This window comes from Pectinophora gossypiella, chromosome 6 (assembly GCF_024362695.1).
Source record: "Pectinophora gossypiella chromosome 6, ilPecGoss1.1, whole genome shotgun sequence".
Lineage (NCBI taxonomy): Eukaryota > Metazoa > Arthropoda > Insecta > Lepidoptera > Gelechiidae > Pectinophora > Pectinophora gossypiella.
In genome coordinates, this window is record NC_065409.1 from 4,019,086 (window position 1) to 4,036,374 (window position 17,289).

General features: G+C 37.6%; 2 protein-coding genes across 3 annotated transcripts; one reads left to right on the forward strand and one right to left on the reverse strand.

Annotated features, from left to right (window-relative positions):
• The first annotated feature begins 859 nt into the window (after nt 1–859).
• On the forward strand, nt 860–5,573 carry LOC126367343 (protoheme IX farnesyltransferase, mitochondrial). The gene is made up of 8 exons (XM_050010832.1): nt 860–1,016; nt 1,489–1,609; nt 1,961–2,165; nt 2,866–3,061; nt 3,524–3,699; nt 4,024–4,203; nt 4,705–4,839; nt 5,064–5,573. The coding sequence occupies exons 2-8, from the start codon at nt 1,523–1,525 to the stop codon at nt 5,315–5,317; spliced, it is 1,233 nt and encodes a 410-aa protein (XP_049866789.1). The 5' UTR covers nt 860–1,016; nt 1,489–1,522; the 3' UTR covers nt 5,318–5,573.
• Nucleotides 5,567–17,119, reverse strand: LOC126367299 (FACT complex subunit spt16). 2 transcript variants are annotated; one of them, XM_050010751.1, is made up of 18 exons: nt 16,922–17,119; nt 16,738–16,848; nt 15,613–15,774; nt 15,076–15,375; nt 14,200–14,615; nt 13,914–14,058; nt 13,422–13,581; nt 12,760–12,768; nt 12,168–12,407; nt 11,750–11,948; nt 10,404–10,801; nt 9,932–10,145; nt 9,231–9,485; nt 8,314–8,461; nt 7,190–7,319; nt 6,567–6,831; nt 6,254–6,403; nt 5,567–5,799 (listed from the first exon to the last, which is right to left on the reverse strand). In XM_050010751.1, the coding sequence occupies exons 1-18, from the start codon at nt 16,988–16,990 to the stop codon at nt 5,793–5,795; spliced, it is 3,378 nt and encodes a 1,125-aa protein (XP_049866708.1). In that variant the 5' UTR covers nt 16,991–17,119; the 3' UTR covers nt 5,567–5,792. The 2 variants fall into 2 exon arrangements, with proteins under 2 accessions (XP_049866708.1, XP_049866709.1); XM_050010752.1 differs by lacking the exon at nt 12,760–12,768.
• Between the last annotated feature and the right edge of the window lie 170 nt (nt 17,120–17,289).

The following is a 17,289-nucleotide window of genomic DNA, read 5'->3' on the forward strand; positions in this document are numbered from 1 at the left end:
TCGTTTAAAAATTAACTTGTTGACAATCATCCGTCCCTTTCCTTTTCGGCGGATAAGAAAATGATAGGTATAACTTAAAATAAAATTAGGAGGTGTCTGCAGGAATCGGGGCCAATGTATATTTTGTATAATAATTTTTCTTCACTACCTGTGGCTTTAATTTACCCCTATATTCGATTTGTGTCTAACGCTGGTATTCCCTTTTTTTTTTTTTTTTTGGTTTGGTTTTCCCCGAAGGGTAAGGCAAAGGGAACTATGCCCATACAGCCATGTCTGACGTATTTTTTTTCTTGATGATTAATGAAATGATGAAAGGTGATGATGATGAAACCTAAGCCCCCACCCTCGGAGTAGACTCCTACTCCGAACCCCAAACGAATTAACTCAAAAGTCCGCATAAACTTTTGAGTTATGAAGCGGCTTCCTGATACGAAGCGAAAATAGGCAGATACACTTTGTTTATTGAATACTCCAATATAATAACACTCGCGAATGTCTTCCGACTAACTTAATGCGATCATTAACCACAAAACACCACTTCGTATTAATTATTTAGATTATTCAATGAAGAAAGCAACTGTCCCGTTCCCGCCTCCCGCCAAAAAGCCGCTGGTATTCCCAAATGACGTCAGGGACAAACGTCAGCATATGAAAGTGCACGTTTATTTCATCATCAATAGTAATTTTGATTGGAAATTTTAATAAATGCAAGAACAAGAAAAATACTTTCAATGCAGTATTGAATTAAGTACGTGAAAAACTTTAACTAAGCAGCCTACATTATTAATAAATGGGTCAAATAAAAATTAATAAAAGATAAATCTTTGCTCAAGTTCCATATTTATTTACAAAACATAAAGTAATATTGAAACGAACGGATTAAGTAAACGTCCTTCGTGATTACCTAAATAACCTCAATGTTTTGATTCTCGATTTTTATAAAAGTATTTATTTTATGGTGACAAATAGGACTTGTAATTGCATTCATTAAATACATAATTGTATATTATTTTCAGGTAGGATGTATATTTTATTGAATCATGTATTTTCATCTATAAGTCATAAATACATGTTTTAACTCATGTTCTCTTACTTTTTTATATTTCTTCTGTACCTATAATTCAATTTAGTTTGGTAAATTACTTCTTAATGATATACTATTAAAAATCCACTGTAATTATTCGAGACCTCTAATAAACTTGAATTTGATTTTAATATATCATTTATAATATAATATATCAAAACGTAGCTATTTCGGTAATATACCTATATACTACTTAATGTATGGAAATATCGTCATCATGTACGGAAATCATCTATTGTACATTTAAGAATAAGAATTGAATTAACTCTTTTTTATTGATTTCTTATTTATTAGCCTAAACAACTGTGCTTTCTTCATTACCTGTAGCCTCTAGTTAAATAACTAGGTACCAAGCGATGACACCTACAAGGTTCTGTGATGTAAACAAGAGGTTTTGTTTCCAGGATGTTGACTTGAGTGGATGTTGATTACACCATAATGTCTTACATAAAGGTGCTTCAATGCACGCTGTGCCTCAAACATGGCGGCATGGTCACCACTAAATCATTGCTGTTGCAGGTTGGAGTGAGTATTGAAACAGTCATAATAATTATTTATAATGTATTATTCTATATTATTCTATAATAATCTTAATATGTATATTTTAATGTGGTTTAACTTTGTATTATATATGTGAAGCAGTGGTATGATGTGTTTGACTTAAGGAGCCATAATTTTGTTTACTGATTAAGGTAAAACTACAGAGGTTTCTTCAAATAATCAAATTAACCAAATAAACAATTTCTAAATAAGGAGTGAATATTATGTATTAATGACTGAAATGAATGATGTTAATGAATGAAATATTCTTATTATAATAATATAATATATATCTCCATAAACTCCTGCTTCAACATCCAAAACACTATTCCCCAGAACGGCTCCCTCTCACAGCAACTGGCAAGAATATCCACATCAGAATGTTGGAGAAGCAAGTTGCCGGTCACAACTCAAGCACAGACATGTGCACCCAAGAGCAAGGTACCGCAGGACACACGAGTGTGGAAGGAAACTCCGTCCCATGATAGAAAGGCCAACTTGGGCAACTATTGCATGATGCTCTCCAAGTTCCGATTGACTTGTAAGTAACATAGATTACAGCTATTACCTTCAGATTGATCTAATTTTACAAAATTCTACAATAAAAAAATATTACTTTATTTAATAATTCTAAAAATATTTTAGAATGCTTTCAGATCAAAGAATAGGTACTACGACTTTAAAATTGAACATTTTCTAAGTCAACCTGTCTTTAGAACAAACAGTTTTGCATTCATATTAGAATGTGATCTTGATATGATTATTGTAATACATTATTAACCAGGCTTATGAATTATTATGCTGTATAGTTTACGTAAAGGCTAATCTTATCTTTTATATCATACCACCGAGATAGCACTTATTTATATTGTAAATGGATGGGTGTGTTATGCTAAATTGCAACCGATTATCTCGCGCGTTAATCGGTTGCCATATTACGGGTGCTTACTTGCCATAATAAAAGCATGATTGTTTTTCACCATTAGTGCGAAAGAGTCATATTTCTCGCCTCTTTCGCTCTAGGCGATATACTATGTCTCTGTTCTGCGGTCATGTTATCTTAAAATGGGTAAACAATACTTGTAACAAACACATATATTGATTTAATATAATTTTCCTGTTTGTTTATAAATAAACATTTGTTAAGAATAAACTATGTCATATAATAAACTACCATCGAAAGTTATGTCATTCAAGTCAAGGAATAATAAAATCCAATAAAACTAACAATCATGTTTCAGCACTAGTAGTAATGACATCAATGGCGGGATACGCGCTCGCGCCTGCGCCTTTCGAGCTGACGACCTTCGCGATGTGCGCCGCAGGCACGGGCCTCGTCTCGGCAGCAGCCAATGCCATCAACCAGTACCATGAGGTGCCGTTTGACGCGCAAATGTCGAGAACCAAAAACCGCGTGCTTGTCAAAGGATTGTTAGAGTAAGTTTACTATACATATATTGATTTTCCATTGAAATCCCATATATTGACAAGGCGCACACTGCCGCCATGGTAGTACAGTAAATACAGCAAAAAATAAATTAAACTGAAAAGTATTTATCTGTAACACAATAAGAATCTCTTTATTACTTTTTTAACTGGCCACATAACAATACAAACACTTGTATAGCCATTTGACAAAAAAAAAAAATAACGCATTTATTTTTAATTGATAAATGGCTATAGCTAAGATTTTTTAAAGCAATTTTGGCCAGGATTTATCGAGAAAGTAGAAAAAAGTAAAAGAGGTAATGATTTATATTTTATATCCTCTTTGCTTGTTTGAAAAAAATGTAATAATATAAATGGCGGGAGAGGTTTTTATTGATGTTTGCTTTTATTGTTTATATAAGAATTATTTTTCAGTTAACTGTTTATAATACAAGTTATGTCATTTTCTAGACCCGTACACGCAATAAGCTTCGCAGCGGCGTCAAGCGCTACTGGACTTAGCATCCTGTACTTCGGCGTGAATCCTTTGACCGCAGCCCTTGGCGCGGGCAACCTCGTGCTTTACACGTCTGTGTACACGCCTATGAAACGTATGTCTATATTGAACACGTGGCTTGGATCTGTAGGTGAGTGTCACAAGCACATGATCTATAAGTTTTAGTTGTTGAATGATCACTATTGAAGGTGTCAATGTGGATTTATTTAATTCTATTTCATTTTACGGTCTGTAGAAAGAAACAGTATGTCGCTAGCAACCTTTCCAAATTAAAAACTGTTGATAAAACATTTGGCGTATAAGTACAACCAGGACACTCTATACAAGAATCTCGATCGTTACGTGTGCCGTCAAATAAAGTGCGAGCGAGACAGAAGTAGATCAAGCACACTCTCAAGCTCGTATTAGTGCGGGGCGGAGTGTGTAGTTCTGATAACGAGTATGTTTTCCCCAGTGGGCGCAATCCCCCCGCTGATGGGGTGGGCGGGGTGCACAGGCAGCCTGGACGCGGGCGCGCTCGTGCTGGGCATAGTGCTGTACTCTTGGCAGTTCCCTCACTTCAACGCGCTCTCCTGGAACCTGCGGCCGGACTACTCGCGCGCCGGATACCGTATGATGGCGGTCACTGACCCTGGTATGTTAGAGGTTTTTAATTTATTGCTAAGACAGAAAGTTCATATGGTAGTAGTCCTACGGAGTCCTACTCCCGCGCCAGCTACCGGATGATGTAAGTCACAGACTTGTAAAAGCCGAAGTCTAATAATTCAGAGACAAACTAGAATTAACATTATAAACCTGTTATAATGTTATATATAAGGGGACATCATCTCGTAGTTGGTGTTTACGATATAAGTGAAGGAAGGATTTATTTATGTATGTGCGAATGAAAGCTTATTATGAACGTGATATATATGAGGTGAAGTTTATGAACGTGTCCTGGGGGGGAGTGAGAGGGGAGAGGGGAAGGAGGATGGCGATGGGTAGATTTTGAAAGCTAGGTTGTGCTCTTTATAATATTGAAAAAAATAAGAGAAAAAATAAGAAAACTTCAAGTGTTACACAGTTATTTAAATTTTACTACACCACCCTACATGTATTTGATGTAATTCATAAGATAATATCTCTTTCATTTCAGCACTATGTAGAAGAGTAGCGCTAAGACACACGGGGATAATCACTGGAACCTGTCTCGCTTCCTCATACTTTGATGTTACCAATATGTGGTTCGCCCTTGAATCGCTGCCTTTGAATGTTTATTTTATGTACTTAGGTAAGAAACATTAAATATGTATAAAGGGATGTTGAAGAAGTTTCACACAAGGCCAGTTTTGTAGTTCGAGTACAGTTGACTGTTTGGGGAAAAGTGTAAAGACAAGAGAAGAAATGTTTACTCAAACAAACTGATAAGTGACCAAACCAGTCTTGTGTGAACTAAAACATGTAACTGAGTGTAACTGGACTTATTAATATATAATTCATTTGTTTCTCTTTCAGCATGGCAATTTTACCAAAAATCCGACAGTGGTAGTTCGCGTAAACTATTTAGATTTTCTCTAATACATTTGCCGGCGTTAATGCTACTTATGCTAGTCAATAAGAAATATTGGAGCTCTGCGGACTCCCAGGAGCAGAGAGACGGCATCAAGTCGCAAGACGTCGCCAAGTTGCACGACAAGAGAATAACAGTTCTACCTCGCGGCCCCGTCGTCGCCGCACAAGACTCCACAGCGGATACAACTCTAAATTAAAAAGAAACTATCTACACGGCCGTAGATATAGTATTCATTGTAAATAATGTACAATTAATTATGTGATTCACTTTAGAGAGCTTGTAAGTTATTATTAAATCAGCAAACGAGATTTAATTGTTATAAAACGGGGCCTATTTAGTTTCACTGTTGAATAAATAGGCTCCATGTATTTATTTTTCAGTTAGAAAAATGTATGTAGTTCCTCTAACTTACAATTATGACTAAAGAATAAATGAAATGTACGAATAATAAATCCTTACATTTATTTGTTTCTATAAATTAATTACAATTACGCTGGAATTTCAAATAAAACTACAAATACATACAAACATTCAGACCTGATTTTGAACATCAAATACAGACGGACATTGGGTTGCAAACATAACGAAAAATTAAGTGTAACGCGATTTGTGTGCGCCAACTCAAACCCGTTTCGACTTCATGTGAGGTGAGAATTATATCTTGCGCCCGTTTATTTCCTGCAAACAAACATTGCATTATTTATCAACTTGTCACCATGAGAGAATGTTTACACACAGGCAATTTGACTGGTTCACTAATGTTCACTAGTATTATGTCACCAACGGGAGTGTAAACCCTTTGATAAGGGAAAATATACAAGCCGAAAATTGAGTTTAGCCACCATAATGTAGAACAATGGACCAATCAATGGAGGCAATATTAACATTACACATTCTGGCAATCACAAACATGTTTTTTGATTTCTAAAAATAGTGCTGTCCTTCATTTACAATGCGCGCAAGAAAGAGACACGACCTAATTTAGTTAATGCCAGAATCGGCACAATTATCCTTATATAAAGACAAAACATACATAAAAAGCCATCGGTACATCCCTTAACCAACCGGAGGGCTTATTGAGAATATTACACTGCGGGGTAACGTGTTTAAAAAGAAGTTGCGAATATCTTACTTTGCTTTCTTAGGACTGCGTCCGTGGTCCCGGCTGTCGTCGCGTGACCGCTTGTGCGACTTGTGGTCGGAGTGCTTCTTGTGGTCGCCGTTCGACTTGCTCGATTTGTGATCACGGTCTTTGTGGTGCTTGTCGCGGTTCTTTGACGGGCTGCGGGAATATAAAATGCATTCATTTGTCATGGAGGTATCTGAAGAGAAACGATGTCAATCGAGACGGGATAGCGTTCGTGAGTTTATGTGTGTACTACGCCCTAGAATATAATAATTATACCACAAGATAAAAAAGAACTTGGTATGTAATTCGAACTCACCTGCTATTATGCTTCGACGGACTTTTATGGCTCGAGCCTTTATGGCTTGAGCTCGAACTTTTGTGATTGGAGCTAGAGCCTTTATGATGGGACTTGTCGTGTTTTCCCTTTTTGCTGCGATCCTCGTCGTAGCGCGAGTGGTCGCGACCGCCCTTGCGTTTACGGTCGAACTCTTCGCCGCCACCGAAACCACGCTCCTTTTTGTCTTCCTCGGCCGCTTCGCGTTCCAAATCCGACCAGTCCTTTCCGGATTCTTCGTCTTCATCTGTAAGGTTATAATAGAGATTAGTGTTACCGAATAATAGATTGTGGACCCCTAAATAATAAAAAAAATTAGATAGTAGAATTATCATATTGATATTTATATTACCTAGGGGCTTAGAAAGTAATCGATATACAGTCGATTATCGGGCAACACTAATAGAGACCATGTAATTTACTTCATTAAACATGTTTATAGTGTATTGACAAACCATTACTTCAACTACATTACTAGATAGAAACACAATCAGCGCGTTGTGAAGTCAATGTAGGCGTTCAGGGTAGAAACTATATCATTATTAAAAAGAACAACCTTTACCAATAAATAATATTCAACAAAAATATCCGAGAATATGCATTACCTTCACTCTCTCCGGAGCCGTCGGAAACGTCCGAAGCTTCGGAATCGTATTCGGAGTCATCATCAGACTCATCTTCTGACTCTGCGTCTGTCGGCTCGTATGCGTCGTCCTCTTCCTCCGAATCCTCCGACTGTAAGGGAAAGATCAGATCATTACTAATTATTGACAAGTTGACCTAAAAAAAGGACTGATTGGTGGTACTAAATACTTAAACATCTTCATGCAAGAAAAAATGAATCTATGGCGATAAATGATTGCTAATTTATAAAAAGGCAGTAGTTATATCTACTGCTAGTAATAATCTAAATAAAGAATACAATTACTGGAACAATGTACGTTCGTAGTGGTATTGGTACTCATTGTTGTTGAATTCATTCGCATTCAGTAATTTCGTTCATACTGTGTTCAGTAACTTTAGCTTTATTTTATCAAAATTGTGTAAATTATAGGTTATTGATTATGATCAAAACAACGAATGATGTCTGTCTTCTTGACATTTGAGAGTAAATTATCTGTCTTATACGTCTTATAATAGGAACTACGTGCTTACAGATCATAAAGTTAGTATACCTTTTGGTTATTTTATAAAAACTATGAAAATCTTATATAACATGTATGATGTGTTTTGCCTCGGAAAAACAGAACTGCTGCTAATATCAACATGAACAGCCCATTTAAATCCCATTACTGGTCATAGGTCGCCCCTCAATAGTGTATTACGGATTACGTGTTGCTGGAGGTGTTTGGGCTAGTAGCATACCCGACAAAGACACAGTTTCCATATCGCTCGAGGGCCTCCGACAAAAGAGTACTGCTATGAATAAAGCATATTAACAAAAACCTTCAAATCAATATACAAAGACAGGACATCGTAACGAAAATTCTACTTGATATTAACTTAGAATAATGAGCTGAATCATCCCCCTTAGTATTCGTTGCGATGTCACTTACAACCCGTACAAGTACGTATGGTTAATTTCCTGTCGGAAATGTAATGAAAATTTTGATATTTTTTAAAATTATCTTCAGTTGCATACTTTTGCGATCGAAAATCCCACTAGATGTCAACTCAGAATCAAAGTTTTTGTAACGATGTCCATGTAGATAATTCAATATTTCCTGACCTGTGCAGCGTTCTCGACATCAGACTCGGGGTCGAGGAACGACCACCCGCCGTTGTCGAAGAAGCCTTCAATGTCGTCCGTGATTGTCTTCATAACTTTCGTCCAGTTCAACGATTGTATACCTTCCGAGTAGCGGATGTCACACGAACTGTGGGAATGGGATAAGATTAGTAATCATTTACACTTGGCATATAACGCAGAAACAACTATGAGTCCCTTTAAAAGACATGTGAAAAACGTTTGAAGATATGAAGGCTGATATTAGAACAGAACATGCTAGATGAAGAGAACTACGTTCAAAGTTGAAATAACAGCACGCACCGAAGCTTATGATAACGAATGACGTCGTGTTTTTTATAAGTGAATCATCCAGAAAATTTGGGATTTTTTTTACCATAGAATAAAGAATAATATTACGTATAGAACGGAAACTTTTTCTCACCCTTCCGCTATCCGTAAACCGTTAAGGGGTAAGTGAGCGCGCGCGGCCTGTGTCTTGTTCGCACTTACGCGGTAAGTACGGTCACGAGCATTAATATGTATACACTTTGGTACCATGTCACATTAACTTTTTTGACAAATTGAACTGTAAGTCTCACTAAATGTCAAATATGTTAGTGCGACAGAGTCCTAAAGTGGGTACTATATTGCTCATGACTGTACTATTTTTTATACATCATGTTAAAATTAATTCAAGCACTGTCCGCCAAAACGGTACCATTGTTACTTCGATATTGAATTTTAAGCAATTTACTCGACAGCATACACAAGTCGGCAAATTCGGTCTTTTTGCTAAATAATTTCTTTTTCTTAAATAATTTCTAACTAAATAGTTGCAAAAAGACGTTGAGAGATATTTTTGCCAGCACGGCAATGATATTGACTTCCGGTATTCGAAGTACTACCCAAATACTTACTTCAGCCACTCCTTGACATGGTCCAGCATGTTCATAGGCACAGCGTTGACCATTGCGACCTTCTTCGCGTAGTCTTTAAACACGAACACCATATCGAAGTTCTTGAGGTGGAACTGCACGCGCTCGAAGTGCACGAGTTCTACGTCTTCAAGAGCGATGACGAAGGGCGGCCACTCGGTCAGGTTGACGAGGGCGCCCGACGTGGGTTGGAGGAGCACTGTGCTGCGGTATGGGGCGCCGGGGAACCCGAGTTCTCTGTTGGATGAATTAGTTTATTTTAAGATTTTTATGGCTAGTTTTGAGGTGTGCTGCAGATAATTTGATGGGTTTTCATTTTAGATTTACCGCGTATGGTTATCCAATTACCATCCAATGTAAATCTGCTAAGTCTTGAGGTCACGTCATGAAGTAAGTGCTTGCACGGTCCATGCTAATTTTGAGGTAATATTTCTAAAGTTGGTGGCCGTTTTCGTTTCCGAGCGTCGACTAAGAGGATTTTGGAGGTAAGTGGAACACTTGTATTATGGAGTCCAGTGGGCAGATACATACAGATGGTGGGTAGATATATACAGATCAGCGTTAAGGAAAAGGTATACGTGGAATATCTGAGCATCTAGAAAATAATACATTATCATTTCTCCAGAACGAAATAGGCGCGAGTTAACGTATGTATGAATCAAGGAAATAATACACGTGTTTACCTGAAAGGTGTATCAAACTCGACCTCCTGCTTGGTCATGTTCTCGACGCGCTCGCAGAAGCTCTTGAAGGCGACCTTGAGCTTGTGTCGCAGCTCGCGCTCGCTCTGCTCAGCCGCCAGGTCGTCGCGGTCGTGCATGTGCTGGTGCTTGCCGAGATCCGTCGTGATCTCACCCACCTCCGTGTAGAATTGGACGTCCACGTGCTTTTTCTTGCCTAAGGGAAGTAATTTATGACGAAAATGTAGTAAAACTCACTATGTCTTTCAAGTCAAAGTCTTTCAAGAAAGAACGACGTTAAAGTCGGTCGCATTTTGGACACATTTCCGTACGAATAATGGTCTACGACGACCACCTCAGAGGTTGTTCCTGCGTGTTCGCACAATTGGTACAAAAACGCTCCTCATGCGACTAAAGAGCAAAATGATGGTGGTTTTATCTATGGTACTATTTTTCTATATAAAAAGTGGCTTACCAAACATTATAGCGTGCTTCAAATGGAAATGCAGCAAAATAATCATTTCTCCATCACATGGTTGGAAGAAGGCGTTTTTAATGTTATTATAGAGGATATCCACCTTATCCCCTCTAACAGAAGTGAATCTGAACCCATTCGTATGAGCTTCTAAAGACCCGCTCATTCTCTTCGTTACAATATTGGGTCTTATGTACAGATCTTTAAGCTTAGGGTTGCCTTTGCTCTGTGAGAGGACTAAAGTGTCTTGTTTGACCAGATCCTCCTTTTCTCTCTCTTCTGCCTCTCGTGTTTTGTACTTCTTCTGGACTTCCTTGATGAGTCTGAAGCCGGTGTTGAGGTTGGACGATGGAGGGGATATCTCGCCTGGTTCCTTCGTGTTTGTACTCCGGTATGTGCTATAAATTGCATAAAGGTTAGTCTTTTCATTTTTCTTCTTCTTATCGTGAGTTGTGAGGCGGAATACCAACCTCATCAACCCTGGTGTCAGGGTTATTATTGAGCCGCCAAAGGCCCCTGACATGACTCGTGTAACGACTACATACTTACATAAGTAGTAACCGGGACCAACGGATCAACGTACTTTCAGAAAATCAGGCGATCAGCCTCTAATGTCCTAACCAAACTAGGGATCACAAAGTGATTTTTGTGACATGCACCCACCGGAATACGAACCCGGGGCCTCCGGAACGTGAGCCCAACGCTGGACCACGGAGGTCGTTGTTTTCATTTGTTTAGAATGGCTGTATAAGAGCTGTGGATGTACAATCGAAGTCAAGTGCATACAAAAGTGGAGGAAAGATGACTTTAGAGAAATATAGTGAAGATACCATATATATACTCCACAACGTTGCCATATAATGAATATCCCGTAAACGCTTTTTTGAAAAAACACATACTGATGTGATTTTTGTCATGAAAACGTTACAATAGATAAGCTACTTTCAATCCAGGGGGGCTAAAAACGCCACATCAAAGCAATTCATCTAAAAAAGCAATATTGCAATTTGACATTTGCTCATATAAAATTCAGTGCGCAATGCAAACAAATGTGAAATAGCAATATTGCTTTTTTAGATGAATTACCCAGGTCAAAATTTGTGATCTCAATTTTCACCCGAAATCATAAAGCAAAGTTTTGTTGAAGAAAATCACATCAGAATGTGATTTATCGAAAATGCGCTGACGTGGTTTTGACTATAAGGTGACGACATACAAAAATATACGTTTATTTCCTCTCAATTTACTGAAACGTTCCAGAGAAAAAGGCGTGTTTACGTTCAGCACATATTGGGCAAACTAGCATTTTAAAGATACTTCACTTTTCAAAATTATAGGCAACTTACACTTCTTTAACAAACGTAGCGTCAGGCTGCGAGTAGTTCCCTCCCTCATTGCGGCCCATGGTCGCTCCGGGGTGGAAGAAGTTTATCCGAAGGTAAGTGTAGTCGCCCTCCACCGACTGAGAAATGTTCTTTATAGTGGAGATGTGGAATGGTACCGGAATGCCGAATATTGGGAGGATAACCGTCTCGTATTTGCGATCTGAAAATATCAATACTTTGTTTTAAATTGGCCCCATTTTAAACATGATATATGCCGAACAACTTCATCTCGAAGCGGGGCAGGGTAGACACCCTCGATACGACATGACTTATTGTAGATTCGCCGCAGATTTAGGCATTAAGTACTTGGCCGGACAAATGGGGAGCAGTGAGAGCTCTCACCACGCTCTTCGGCAGTTCGAATCTAAAAGACACTTACCAACATATAACTTCAGCTCTTTAACTTCATTTTCTCTCGGCATTTGACTGACGCTTTTATAAGAAACAGTGCTTTTCCTTATCTTTTCCCCTTCCTTGCCACTAGACTGTTTAGCTAATCTTTCCTTTGCCTTTTCATTGAGAGCTATAGCCAGTTCTCTCTGATGTTCCTTCCGTTTTTCTTCCGAGGAATGTTCCGTGCGGAGCTTCGACTCTATAACGGCTGTTCTTTTGCCTCTTCCTAAAAAGTGATCATAGATTTTATATTCAGAACACCGAAGACTCTAATAGTCTTGAATAAAAAGTGCACGGCATGCGCTTTTTTTACTTACTTTTAATTACAATAGCATTAAAAGACTCGACGAGACATTCACAATTGGTCTCTTAAGACAGAAAAAAGAAATAATAAATAAATATAAAATAATAATATTTCGTTGTATAATAGTGATAGTACATAGATAAATGAAACATGAAAATATTTAGGTGGATTGTTGGGACATCTAAAGGCATTGAAATATATTCCTGGCCGACTGGATACTATGGGGTTTTACCGGATACAACACACGCCATGCAATTAGTGTTTCAAAACTCACCTCCGTTCTCTATCCATCCACGATTGCATGTAAGTAAATAAAAATGTGTAAATTAAACAGCAAAATATCGAAGCAAATGTACAAAATTGCGACAATCCCTTAGAAGAAATCTAAAATAATTTGAAAGTAAGCATTTATTATTCACAATCAATGCTGAAAACAAGTAATGAAGCTTGTTTTATGATGCCAAGTTAATAGAGACTATTTTTTATCTCAATATCTACAAAAACTGTTTAGTGTCTACCTGTAGATATGCTTTAAAATGGCGATATGCCGGACTTAAGACAGAATCTATTAACTTACAATCTACATTAATATGATTCACACAATTTAAACAAATTATAGACACCCTTTGTTAAGTTATACATAATAAAATAACCTTAAAATGAGACTGGCAAGAAAGTTATTAAAGAAAAGAATAGTATGAATTTATTGAAATCCAATCCATCAACAGCAAGTATTTTTTTGATGAGCAATCTCACGTCTCAGTAGCGCCATCTCTTGGAGAATTTGTAAAGTATAATGTTATGTATCACAATGAATGCAAGTCGTCTTCAAATTACTTGAGGGTCCTCGCGTCAGGTTAATTTTATGAGTATGAGCTTATGTAGTATTAACCTTACATGATAGCCTCACTAAGCTGACAGATAGAGTTGACTCACCAAGTATCTCAGTCTTGTTTTCCTTCTCTTCTTCTTCGTCTTCATCGTCGTCCTTGAGGAAGATGCCAATATTCTTGATCTTTTTCTTGCTCTGAGTCAAGAGGGAGGCCGGTTGTTCCTCGTTTACGAGTACCGTGTCGCCGACGAATAGGGCGTATGTCTGGAGAAAATTAATAATGCAAACAATCACTTGCCGTAGCACAGCACTCGCATATCGCGCGCGGTGCTATAAATGTCCCAAGTCTACTGGCTAAGTGATAATGGCACGCGATATGAGGGTGTTTTATAACTACTGAAAAAAGTGGTTATCAAAGAAATTAGGAGCTCGAAAACAAATAAGCTACTCTATTCTATAATGCTGACTTTAGATCCAGCTGACAGTCGTTCGAATCGGTGTCGTCTATGGCTCTAATTCGTTGATTCTAGTCATGCCATGAGGTCTACAATTCTCTCCCTCTGTCCTACAGTTAAAAATTATAGTTATATTCTAACCTTTCCTTCCTTCTCAGTAGCTGCCTTATTGGTGAGATTGGCGAGACCAATGTTGATATTGAAGACCATGCCCTTCTTGGCTACTACTGATGTTTTAGGTCCAATCACAATGGAGCTCTCACGAAACTCTATACCCATCGCAAACCTGTTTCAAACATGAAGAAAATATAATAAATATCTATGTCTGACGTCACTTTTGCATCATATTGCGTAATTATATCCTTTGAGAGTAATTGTAGCTAGGTGTACAGAAGTTGTGTAATAAATAAGCATATAAAATTCTTACCCAAATGTTTTTGTGAGGTTATCCACGAGATCTGGCTTCTCTTTTTTAGCCAAAGCCAGGCCTGCTTCGTACACAGCAGACAATTTGACTCCAGCAATGAGAGTCTTCATGACCTCTTCTTCCAAATTCAGGAGGAAGTTATAATTGCTCTGGATTTCGTCCGTTGGATTGACCAGCAAAGTACGGACAATGTTTGAGCAGTATGATTTGTATCTTGCACCCAGAGAGCACACTATAGCACCAAAGTGCAGGTGGTTTTTGTCGGAGACAGCACTAAATTTCAAACTGTAATTGCCACCAGACTGTATGATAGGTGGGTAGCACATGTCGACTTGGCTTGTGTCTACTCCTGTGACATATTTCTTGTCTGAGATTGCCGCTTCGACGCCCTCAGCGAGCTTCGAGTGTTTTACTTTCTAAAAGACGAACATATTTGTAGTTGAAGTCAGATATAATCCATACAAGAAGTATCAACAACAACATCACCAGCCGATTAACGTCCCCACTGCTGGGGCACAGGCCTTCCCTATGGATGGATAGGGAGATCGGGCCTTAAACCACCACGCGGGCCCAGTGCGGATAGGTGGTTATTAACGACTGCTAATGCAGCCGGGACCAACGGCTTAACATGCCTTCCGAAGCATGGAGGTGTTCGAGATGAAAACTTTTTTTACAAGAAGTATATTAAAGACTATAGAAAATGGTAATGTACTACTATTTTGGGTTTAGAATCTGTGTTATAATGTTTATGCAACCTTATAACAGTGAACCATGGAAGATGATGCACACACTCTCATTACTCCCAAAAAAGTGTGCCTTACCTCCAATGATATAAAAACAGAATAAGTTTCAAGAGAGTATAAACATAACATTTACCTTATCCGAATCAATGATCTCCATTATTTGATCCTTCAGGTATTTCGTAAACAAGTCAACAGTGACTAAGCATGCTTTCTTCACTGTGATAACTTCTGGATCTTCTTTCGGGGCCATCAGCATGGCAATAGAGGAGCTTACGTCTACATTTTCGAATTTCTCTGCCTTCATCGCTTGCTTCCAACTTTCACAGAATTCTCCTGGATAATTGTCTTTTACAAAAACTCCAAGTGTCTTTCCAGATTTGGACTTTTTAATTTCTTGTATGAGTTTATTGAAATTCTCTTTGTCTTTGTCATTCTAGAAACGATTAGGAAGTTGGAAAAGGATTTTTTTTATGTAAATGTGCATAACAGCCATACAAACAATGCAATAAATAAAATATCTAAACAAACTCCAGTGTGAAACTATAGTTTGGGAATTTTGGGATAAATCTATAAATTTTTGTAACTGCTGACATCTAGTGCTCAGTTTCTAGTAGTTTCACAAAGGATCATGAATCAGTCACTACTATTTAAACAGTAATGAAATACTCACTCTATCCCTAATAAGTAATTTGACCGGAGGTAGTTCAGTTTCATCTTTTCCATTTTCAATTTGCCGCAGAAACTCAATTTTCTTCTTGCTGGCGAGAAAGCACATACTGTGCTCAGTGAGCACCGTGATTGTGTCTGGCAGCTCATATCCAAAAAGCCAAGTCTATTGGAAACAAAATAGTGCTCTTACTTTCTTATTTATGTTAAAAATAAAGGATGATAATTAATTTATTACCTGACAGTGATTAATTGCAAATCTTGTGTGAAAAAGGATGGAACGATCAAACGGAAAGGGGAAAGCAGTGAAGAATTATGACATTATGATCTTTGATATGAGAACAATTTAGATACTTACCTACCTGCTTGCAAGTAGTACTTTGAATAAGTCAGTTTAAAGATATGAGTATACAGTACAGACAACAAGTTTTTTTTATTATTAACATGTTTTTGAATTGCATAACTTTTTTATTATTATTATTATAATTGAACCTATTTTCTACAATGCTGTACCTACAATTGGGTAGTTTCCTAGATCAAAGATATGAAATTCTGATTACTAATTAAGCAGATTTAAAACTGACGATGCTACTGTGTGCTCTTTCATACAAATTCCATAATAATTTCGCGTTTTAACATTTAGTAAAAAGTAACTAATTTTACTAGTTGGAAACTACAACAATTTTTATTATACTAATAATACTGATTCAAATTTTACTACTAAAATACTTCATATAATGAAAAAAGAAAATGGTAGCAATGCAAAATCAGTCCTCAATTCATATTGCAGTTCTACAATAACACATACTTAAAACATACTTGGCCATTTCAAAACAAGAGTGTTAAAACAATGTGTGTATTTCTAGTCAAGTTAGAAATTACTTAGGTTAAACTACACTCAATTATATGTATGAATTGATTTGAATGAAATTCGTTGTTGTCAACCACATAGGTATTTAAAATATTATACAAGTTTTAAGAAGTACAAGATGTGGATGGGCATGGGACAGCATTTCAATATTAACGGCATTTTCCACTCTTGTGACAGTTAAGCCATGGTAATAACAAAAGCTTCTCTTTATGTACTCAGGCAGCATGCCCAAAAGCACATTGAGTTGAAAAAACAAACCTGCAAAGCTGTTGATTTGCTGTAAAGTGTGTCTTCATCTACACCGACGCATGAAACTAGGCAATCCACCTTCGCGAATGCATCATCGCTCTTCGAATCCGTTGCAGCAGCCTACAAAAAACATATATTTTAGCTAAATTAATCTAAAATGCAATGCCTGCCGAACACATGAAGAGTTGCCCACCTTCCACGCAGCATAAAGCTTTTTCATACGCCGATAAAAGGTGTCTTTATCAAGCGATATATTAGACATTGTGAAAAAAACTTAAATTCCTAACAACTAAAGACAAACTATGCAATTGCGCCTCAAAAACCACAAAATATCCGCGATTTTTCGATCGACATTACCGCGTTTGACAGCAAACACAAATGGCGGGCGTCAGTTTCCTCTTCTTGTCTATGGCGAACGCTCCCATTCGCAAACCATCATACGGTCAGTCAGGTCAGTCTGACTGTCGACCCGCGGCTCAACATATTATTTTATTCAACTGAAAAGTGATGGTGGTTGTGTTAGGAAAATGGGTTTGAAAATGGGGCTTCGGAAAAAAATAT